Genomic DNA, 9,635 nt, shown 5'->3' on the forward strand with positions numbered 1-9,635 from the left:
CTGTATCCCTCCTACTTCTCAAAGTTAGATTTCAATGCAGTTTCTAGGTCGATTTCCACATTTCAGCCGAAAACTGAGGAAGATGACAGCGATGGGGTGAGAGAGCGCGAACAGTACAACAGCGAAACGGGATTTAATCCTTAATGCAGCCTTCAATCCGGGTGAAATCTTTTATACAACATACACTAAAGTGTCAGGCACAGTGAGGATTGAACCTGGGACAACGTGGAGCCGGGATTTGAGTGGAAATTGAGAGTTTGGGACGAGAGAGAAACACAGAGAAGGCAGCAGCAGCCTGGAGCTGACAGCAGCTTGTCTCCGCCCCGTCCGCTCGCTGCCTTTAAATTGCTCAGTGTCGCCGCCAGACGCTTCATTTCTCATCCAGTTCACATTGACGGAGAGATTTGGTGCAGAGTTCCGGACATGAGCGACAGTGCAGCCGCCGAAACGGCTCCTCCAGCCGCCGCCACAGGCAAGACAGCCAAGAAGAAAAAGGCAGCAGCTCCCTCGAAGAAAGCAACAGGTCCCAGTCTGGGCGATCTGATCCTCCAGATCGTGGCGGAATGCAAGGATCGCACGGGAATCTCCGCTGCCGCCATCAAGAAGGAGCTGCGGAGCAAAGGGGTGGATGTGGAGAAACGGGTGGCCCTGATCAGGCAAAGTTTAAAGAGGAATGTGGAAAATGGAAAGCTGATTCAGCTCCGTGGGACTGGCGCCTCCGGCTCCTACAGAATCGCTCAGAAAACAGCGGAGCGGAAAACTGTAAAGAAGGTAAAGACAGGAGCGGCCAGGAAAACCCCAGTGAAGAAAGCGGTGGCCAAGAAAGCAACAAAGAAACCAGCAACAAAGAAATCGGCAACGAAGAAACCCACAGCCAAGAAAACAGTCAAGAAAGCAATCAAGAAGGCGACTCCAAAAAAGAGCGTGAAGAAAGTAACACCCAAGAAAAAGATTGTTGTGAAGAAGGTCGCGAAGGGAAAGACATCAAAGGCCAAACCCAAAGCGGCAGCAGCAAAGTCTAAGAAAGCAGGAAAGAAGTGAAATACACCGAGCAAATCCTAAACCTCTTAACCCAAAGGCTCTTCTCAGAGCCACCCACCTCTCTCAGGAATGAGCTGAACCCCCCGCGGTCAATGAATCGCTGTCCCGGCGCTGGGAGCAGATTTCAGATAGAAATGTCAATCCAATATTCCCGCTCACTCGCTGACATGTTCTAGACCCGGACCCCCCTCACACTCTGCACTCAAACACAGGGATGTTGCTGCCTCTCCCTGACCCGGGAATGGCTCCAGGGGAACACTCACACTTTGTGTTAGTTTGTTTATTCACAGATTCAGGGTGTGGGTGTAAAAGAGGAATCCTGGCGGAGAAAGCCCACCTCACAACTCAAACCCCAAACGCATTTTATCAGCTGGGAGAGATCTGAATAAAATTCTCAACCCGTCTGGAAGAGGAGTTGTCGGGAATGGAACAGGAGGTGGGATTGAAATGGGAGGAGGCAGTTCGACAGGTTATAGAAAGGATTGCACTGAGGCGGAATGTTACTGACAAGTCTGGATTGAATAGATCGGGTTCCTAACTAGCTTGTATCTGATATTCCAGTTTGTACGTTTTCTTCTAAAATATTGGTTCGAGCCGGCAGGAGGAGGAGCTGGATGGTGAAAGACATTTCACTGCTCTGTCTGTCTCTCAGTCCCCTCCCCGCCCCGCCTCTCTCTCTCTCTCTCTTTCTCAGTCAGGTCGGGGCGAGCTGTATAATAAAGGAAGCTGCAGCTGCTCCTCTCTCATTCAGCAGCGATTTGACTGAAGAAGAATCATGTCTGGCAGAGGAAAAGGAGGCAAAGGACTGGGGAAAGGCGGAGCAAAGCGACACCGCAAAGTGCTTCGTGATAACATCCAGGGCATCACCAAGCCAGCCATCCGCCGCCTGGCTCGCCGTGGCGGGGTCAAGCGGATCTCGGGCTTGATCTACGAGGAGACCCGCGGGGTGCTGAAGGTTTTCCTGGAGAATGTGATCAGGGATGCGGTCACCTACACCGAGCACGCCAAGCGCAAGACGGTCACCGCCATGGATGTGGTGTACGCTCTGAAACGCCAGGGCCGCACTCTCTATGGATTTGGCGGTTGAACAAGTCCGCTCAATTCTCACACAAAACCCAAAGGCCCTTTTCAGGGCCGCCCACATCCTCACATTGAGAGCACTGACCTCAGTACAGCAGCGGGCTCTTTCTACATCTCGAATTTCATGCAACTTTATCATCTCTTTAGGGATCGGACCATTCTGCATTATCCCTGTGACAATCCTGTTACACAACAAGCTGGACATTATTGCTGCCTGTTTCAGAGCCGCTCACGTTTAGAACTCTGACCTTCGAGCAGGAGCCAGTATTTAAATGTTTGGCAGCATCCCTTTTTCCAATTATATTTCAACTTATGAAAGGGTAGATTACGCATTCACCCTGTGTGTGTCCCATTATGTGGAAATGCAACACCGCTCCAAAAGCTAGTGGCGTTTGCTACCAAATAAAATTTGGACTTTAACCTGATGTTGTTCGACTCCTTACTGTGTCCCATTAAACAACAATGTCACAATTATTGCTGTCCATTTCAACATTTGTGTGAGGATGGAAAGACTGGCTTTGAGATAGCAAAATAGTGAACAGAATGTGTAAGATTGCAAAACTTCCTGCAATTTCCTGTTAATCATTTATTACCATGAACATTTGTGGATATTTTAAGCAGTTGTATCTTTTTATTCCATTCCTTCAATCGGTTTGCAGGGATTTCACTCCCTTCGACCGTCTAAAGCTGTTTTTTAATCATTCCTTCAATCCACAGAATCCCTGCAGTGCAGAAAGAGGCCATCCTTCATGGTGGTGTGTGTGACACTGTTTTGCGCCTATCACTGGGAGTTTGCTCCCAGCCTGTTCTGGCTCTATCACGGAATGAATCTGAATGTGTTCCTGGTGCGAAGGCTGTGAGGAAAAGTTTGCAGTGAAATTGGCGGTATTTTTGGCGGTGAATTTTGAAAATCAGGCGCCATCCGAGCTCAGCCAATCAGAGCTGGCAGCCTGTGGTTGCTATGAGGGTGATTGGATAGGGCTGTGGCGGGAGCCAATCAGTGGCGCTGGGCGGTGCTTCAGCCAGTTGAAAAAGGGAGGCTGGAAGCCGCTCTGACATTCCGAGTTGCTGCGTTTGAGGAGATGGCCAGAACCAAGCAGACAGCGCGCAAGTCCACCGGAGGGAAAGCTCCCCGCAAGCAGCTGGCTACCAAAGCTGCCCGCAAGAGCGCTCCAGCCACGGGCGGAGTGAAGAAGCCTCACCGCTACCGGCCCGGCACTGTGGCTCTGCGGGAGATCCGCCGCTACCAGAAATCCACCGAGCTGCTGATCCGCAAGCTGCCCTTCCAGCGCCTGGTGCGGGAGATCGCTCAGGACTTCAAGACCGACCTGCGCTTCCAGAGCTCGGCCGTCATGGCGCTGCAGGAGGCCAGCGAGGCTTACCTGGTGGGGCTCTTTGAGGACACCAACCTGTGCGCCATCCACGCCAAGCGAGTCACCATCATGCCCAAAGACATCCAACTGGCCCGCCGCATCCGCGGGGAGCGCGCCTAAACTGCCCGGACCCACTATTGGCCTTTCAAATCCAAAAATAAACCCAAAAGGCTCTTTTCAGAGCCACCAAATCCATCAAAAGGAGCAGTAATCGGCGTGTTGTGCGTCTTCGGTTCCAGGGTACCTGGTATTTACTAACTCCCAATCCGATTTTGCAGCTGTTGAATCAAGAGTAAGCCATTTTTATATTGCGAATACAACAAATGGGGGGATATGGGCCTCGTTCAGCCGCCCGTCCAGCGATCTGGAAGAAATTATTCCAGATTTCCAAGTCGCATGCAGGGGAAGAGCCTCTGTTTCTGCTGTAATATGGTTTCATTCATGGGCTGTCGGTTTCTCTGCGCTTCTGTTGTCCCAGATTGCATATGGGTTTGAAATTCATATGGGTATGCATGGCAGTTTCCAAAAGGCAGATTTTGTTGTCCTAACCCATTCCATCATCTGCATGGTGGGATTCGAACCTTTGTGTTCTCCGGAGTATTATCATAGGTCTCTCTTGCGCTCCGCCACTGCCTCCCTCTTCCACTCCAGTTACGGAGTTCACGTAATAATGAAAGATTCCCTTCGGATATTGTGTCTGTGCGGGCCACCCAGCACCTATACATTCTAAACCCATTTTCCAGCAATTAGCTTTGCTGGCTTATTTGACTGTCCTTCGTTTGGAGGTTGCCGTGCAGGTTAAAGCCATTCGGCTATTCGAGTCCGCAACGACAAAAGATATGCGAATTAGGAAGATTGCCCATTCGAAATTGCCCCTTGTCCGAGGAATTGGCAGGGTTCATACATGGGGTAATGGGGATCGGGCATCGATGAGCAGAATGGCCTCCTGCACTGCAGGGAGGAATCCCTGATCTAACATCTGCTCCATAATTCCACGTATTTACCCCGCTTTTCCTCTACACATCTTGGATATTAGGCAGCACCCCGCCCTGAGCAATGATCACCCCTCCCAGCAGCATGTTGTATCCTCGTCGTTGCGCACGGCCAGCTGGAGGTGTCTGGGGATGATGCGGCTCTTGTCCCGGGCCGCGTTGCCGGCCAGCTCCAGGATTTCAGCCGTCAGATACTCGAGTACAGCGGCCAGGTAGACCGGGGCTCCGGCACCCACACTCTCCGCATAGTTGTCCTTTTTCAGGAGCCTGTGAACACGGCCTACCGGGAACTGCAGTAGTTATTCCAAAATAAAATTCACATCCAAAATAAAGGCGGCAACCTTGCGGAATCTAAACTTTTAAAGTAAACCGTCGATGTATTTGTAAGTTAAGGAACAAGTTACAAATGGAAATTAGTCCGAAGTTAAACTATTGAATGAACAAGATTTACAATGTCGTCCTACCTCTTTCTAATGGTCTAAATTTAGTCACAAATTCCAAATTAATTTTTACAATCCCGAGTATGATCAAGATGAATCTGGCAATTGTTTAAACCAGCCTGACCAGGAGCCAGAATGTCTCATTCACCGCCCCCTGCAAATAGTCTAATGTATCCATTTTGTAATAGGCTACAAATTCAGTGTCAAAAGCGGAGTTTTCACTTTTGGTGCCAGCTTGCCAATATGGAGACTGAAGTTTCGACACCAGTAAGGTTGATGTTTAGCAAACTGATCGACAATTGAGAACATTCTTTAACTCAAAGAAACGGACGCATTTCCGATTTATTCGCTCTCTGTGCAAACCCAGCGACAAGGGCGGATATCAGAGCGCAGCCAGGGTCACCGAGCAGCCACTAAATGTAGCGACTTTACGAACAAAACACGAAGATCCACGGGACTCATTCTGCATCACTCAATACTCAAACTCATTAGAAAATCAAGTTCAAAGTGCATTCTTATTGACGATAAAAAAATCAATTACTAAAAGTGGGCTTAGCTACTTCACAGAAGTTGTGGGTGGCTCTTAAAAGAGCCGTTGTGTTTTATTCAGTGCATTGTGCAGTTTTACTTGGAGCTGGTGTATTTGGTCACCGCCTTTGTCCCCTCCGACACGGCGTGCTTGGCCAGTTCCCCGGGCAGCAGCAGGCGCACGGCGGTCTGGATCTCCCGGGAGCTGATGGTGCTGCGCTTGTTGTAATGGGCCAGGCGGGAAGCTTCACCCGCGATGCGCTCGAAGATGTCGTTAACGAACGAGTTCATGATGCTCATGGCCTTGGAGGAGATGCCGGTATCGGGGTGAACCTGCTTCATCACTTTGTAGATGTAGATGCCGTAACTCTCCCTCCTGGACCTCCTCTTCTTCTTGCCACTCTTGGTTGTCGGTTTCTTCAGGGCTTTCTTGCCGCCCTTCTTGGAAATTTGCTGTTGCTTCTTATCCTCACCCATTCTCGCCTTCAATTTCAGAAAAGCAATAACTGGAGCGGGCCCCAGAACTCAGTATTTATCGACTCAGACAAGGCCCAATGCAAATGAAGGATTGGGGAGGACAACTTTCCCCATTGGCTGATTCACAATGATGTCAAATCGCAATGTTCTATCTGTCACTGATTGGTTACTTTCGATAGCCAATCAGATTCACTGCTCGTCACAGCCACAATGTCAGAATGACAGAGGTTTGGCAGTGCAGTGGGCTATTCGACTCATCCTGTCTATACTGTCTCCGGATTTGCAACTCACCCAGTCCCCGTTCTCCTGCCTTCCCTTAGGAACATTGCACAATCTTTCTCTTCACAGAACAGCTTATTCCAAATGTGAACTCTTTCTTTGAACCAGCCTCCATAATACTCTCAAGCGGGGCATTGCAGTCTGTAACCATCCCCTGCATCAACATATTTTTCTTTCACATTGACAAGCAGTCATTTCAGTTCCGTGTTCCCACCTGCCTGATTATGTCATGCGGGGTGTAATTTCTCCAAATTAACTCAGCCCATGCCCCTCAGGGGTTTGAGAGCCTCTACCTAATCTCTCCGCTGTCACTTCTCCAAGGAAGTTTGGACTTGTCCATTTTGTGCATCACTGAATCCCTTTTTTTAAACCCCATTCTTAAAGTTACAAAGCCAATACTGAGAATGGACAGGACGGAATCATATCCATTCCTTGTGCGGTGACACTGCACTACCGATATGTTTTATGTTTAAGAGGGAGTGCTTTAACGTTCAGTGTCTTGCTACGAATATTTGGCTTGTCTGAAAGGAATACAACAGATGCTGGAAAACAGGATAAGTACTCATTTTCGTCATGTAAGTCTTTATTTAGCAGGAGACTGAATGAGTTTGTTTACCAAAAAAGAGGACCTTTTTTGGGCTTTGCTAATAGGGGCAGAGAGTACAAGAACAATGGAGCTTTGTTCAATTTGCACAAGTCACCTGTATGCCTCAGCAGGAATGTAGGGTCCTGTTCGGTGCACCCGACGTTAGAAAGCATGTGAAGACCTTGGAGGGATTGTGTTACAGGGTCATATAGTCATGCGATACGAGAAAAGGAAGGAGTTAGGTTTGTACCTGAGAAAAAACAGCTGTCTGAGTTCAGTTGCTGGAAAGGCCTGATAAAGTTAACAGCCTCCAAGCAACTCTCTCTTTACATAATCTTTCTGGAACCTCCAAAGCAAGTTTGCATGGACGTCCAAACTATTTTAAGCAGGTTTTAAGTCTCCAGGAAAAATATTGCTTGTTGAAAACCAAAAGAGAAAATGCTGGAAAATCCCAGCAGGTCTGGCAACATCTGTAAGGAGAGAAAAGTGCTGACATTACGAGTCCAGGTGATCCATTGTCAAAGTTTTGATTTCAGATTGCAGCATCCACAGTAATTTGCTTTTATTGCTTAATTGGAACTGAGTTACAGGTTAAGAATCGTTTCGTTCAAAGAAGTGTCAATGATTAAGAGTCAACTGTTTCATTTTGTTAAAGTTATACTCAAACGGTGTCGTGGATAAAGCTTGTTTTGTCAGTGGAATTACTTCTGGAGCAAAAGCATCCTTTTCTCAAATTGATGCCAGAATAGAATAATTGTTTGGGTCTCATCTGGCTTTATAATATACCTGGGGTTTCTGGTCTGAAATGCTAACACTTGCTCCAAACCCAAATTCAAATCGAATTGGATCTAAACCATGTTTCGCAGAGGAGAGACAAACAAGATCCAAGCTGACAAGATAACTCACTGCATCCCATCTTTGATTTGATCAAACACATGATCTCAGGCAAAAGGATAGATCTGTTGTGGTGCAACAAGAGGCCATTTGTTCCATCATTACAGCACTGGCTTTCCATATGAGCAACTCACCTGGATCCCACCACCCCCCCCCCCCCCCCCCCCCACCCCCAACATTCTCCCCTGACCATGTACGTTCTTCCGTTTTGGATATCAGTCTAAGTCAATTTCAAATGATTTGATTGAACCTGTCTCCAACGTACTCAGACCATGCATTGCAAGCCCTAACAACTCGCTGCCTAAGAAAGCTTCTCCTCATACAACTTTTGCTTGTTTTACTCTTTACATTCCATTGTCCCCTCTCATTCTCGATCCTTTCAGGAGTGGGAGCTGTTCATCCCTCTCCGTGTTGCTCAGATTCCTCAATATTTTCAAGAAATCCATCAAATCTCTTCTCAACCTTCTCGTCTGTAAAGTAAACAACTTCTCAAATCTATCTTCAGAATGAAGTTCCTCACCCCTGGAGCCTTTCTACAGTATATTTTCTGCACTCTGTCTCTGATGCCTTCATCTCCTTCCTAAAATGTGGATCCCAGAAATGGACACAGGTGAGACTGAACTGGTGATCCCACAAATTGATCATAAGCTCTGTGCTGCTGTACACAACACCTCTATTAATAAAGCCCAGGAAACATTATTGACCTCTCCCCGAACACTGTGCCACAATATCTTCACCAAGATCTCATTTTCCTCAATGAATGCTCCTCTCGGCCATCATTTCTCATGGGAAAACAGTTCCAACTTCTCCAATTGCTTGATATAACTGTTGTTCCTCACCCCTGGAACCAGTGTTGTGAATCCTGAACACAATACCTCCAATGTCTTCTCATCCTTTCTAATGTCGGGTGCACCGAACTGGACCCTACATTCCTGCTGAGGCATACAGGTGACTTGTGCAAATTGAACAAAGCTCCATTGTTCTTGTACTCTCTGCCCTAATTAACAAAGCCCAAGATGCAGTATGCTTTATTCTCTCTTTCAACCTGCCCTGCCACCTTCAATGACTTACAGATACATCCATGGAGGTCCCTTTGCATCTGCACCCACGTTTGCATTATATCCTGTATGTTATACTTTTCCTACAAGTCCTTCCAACCAAAATGAAAGATTTCACATGCTTCTGCTTTGAACTTTATCTGCCAACTGTCTTCCCATTCTTCCAACGTGCCTACATCCTCGCAGTAATACACTAATCCCCTCACAGTTCACTTAGCTTACACTTTCCTATCATCTGAAGTTTAGTGTCACAAGTAGGCTTACATTAACACTGCAATGAAGTTACTGTGAAAATCCCCTCGTCGCCATACTACGGTGCCTGTTCTGGTACACTGAGGGAGAAGTTAGCATGGCTAATGCACCTAACCACAATGTCTTTCAGACTGTGGGAGGAATCTGGAGCACCCGGAGGAAAACCACGCAGACACAGGGAGAACATGCAGACTCCGCACAGACACCCAAGCCGAGAATTGAACACAGGTTTTTTATATACACATTATATATATTTCAAACAAACAATAACAATAGAAACATAGAAAATAGAAGCAGGAGCAGGCCTGTTGGCTTTTCAAGCCTACACTGCCATTCATTATTATCATCAAATTCAATATCGTGAACCCACCTTCTCCTACATATCCCTTGATCTATTTAGCCCCAAGAGCTATATCTATATCTTCTTGAAACCATTCAATGTCTTGGCCTCAACTACTGCCTGTGGTAGTGCATTCCACACCTTTGCACTCTCTGGGTGAAGAAATTTCTCCTCAACTCAGTTCTAAAAGGCTTCCCCCTTAACCGTCCACTGTGATCACTAATTCTGGACACCCACACCATTGGGTACATTCTCTCTGAATCTACCCTGTCTAATCCTGTGAAAATGTTATAAG

The 9,635-nt window shown here is 47.3% G+C and overlaps 3 protein-coding genes across 3 annotated transcripts; 2 read left to right on the top strand and 1 right to left on the bottom strand.

The window, feature by feature from the left end:
• Positions 1 to 1,816: 1,816 nt before the first annotated feature.
• Positions 1,817 to 2,128, top strand: LOC144494039 (histone H4). The gene has a single exon (XM_078213614.1). It carries the CDS (start codon positions 1,817 to 1,819, stop codon positions 2,126 to 2,128), a length of 312 nt encoding a protein of 103 aa, XP_078069740.1.
• A 606-nt stretch (positions 2,129 to 2,734) lies between these two features.
• On the bottom strand, positions 2,735 to 5,931 carry LOC144494193 (late histone H2B.2.1-like). Its single transcript, XM_078213796.1, has one exon. It carries the CDS (start codon positions 5,929 to 5,931, stop codon positions 5,551 to 5,553), a length of 381 nt encoding a protein of 126 aa, XP_078069922.1. The 3' UTR covers positions 2,735 to 5,550.
• Positions 3,178 to 3,630, top strand: LOC144494192 (histone H3). Its single transcript, XM_078213795.1, has one exon. It carries the CDS (start codon positions 3,204 to 3,206, stop codon positions 3,612 to 3,614), a length of 411 nt encoding a protein of 136 aa, XP_078069921.1. The 5' UTR covers positions 3,178 to 3,203; the 3' UTR covers positions 3,615 to 3,630.
• Positions 5,932 to 9,635: the final 3,704 nt, after the last annotated feature.

This window comes from Mustelus asterias, chromosome 5 (genome assembly GCF_964213995.1).
Source record: "Mustelus asterias chromosome 5, sMusAst1.hap1.1, whole genome shotgun sequence".
NCBI lineage: Eukaryota > Metazoa > Chordata > Chondrichthyes > Carcharhiniformes > Triakidae > Mustelus > Mustelus asterias.

Coding starts and splice junctions, on each gene's coding strand:
- LOC144494039 (XM_078213614.1), top strand. CDS start 1,817: ATGTCTGGCAGAGGAAAAGGAGGCAAAGGACTGGGGAAAGGCGGAGCA.
- LOC144494192 (XM_078213795.1), top strand. CDS start 3,204: ATGGCCAGAACCAAGCAGACAGCGCGCAAGTCCACCGGAGGGAAAGCT.
- LOC144494193 (XM_078213796.1), bottom strand. CDS start 5,931: ATGGGTGAGGATAAGAAGCAACAGCAAATTTCCAAGAAGGGCGGCAAG.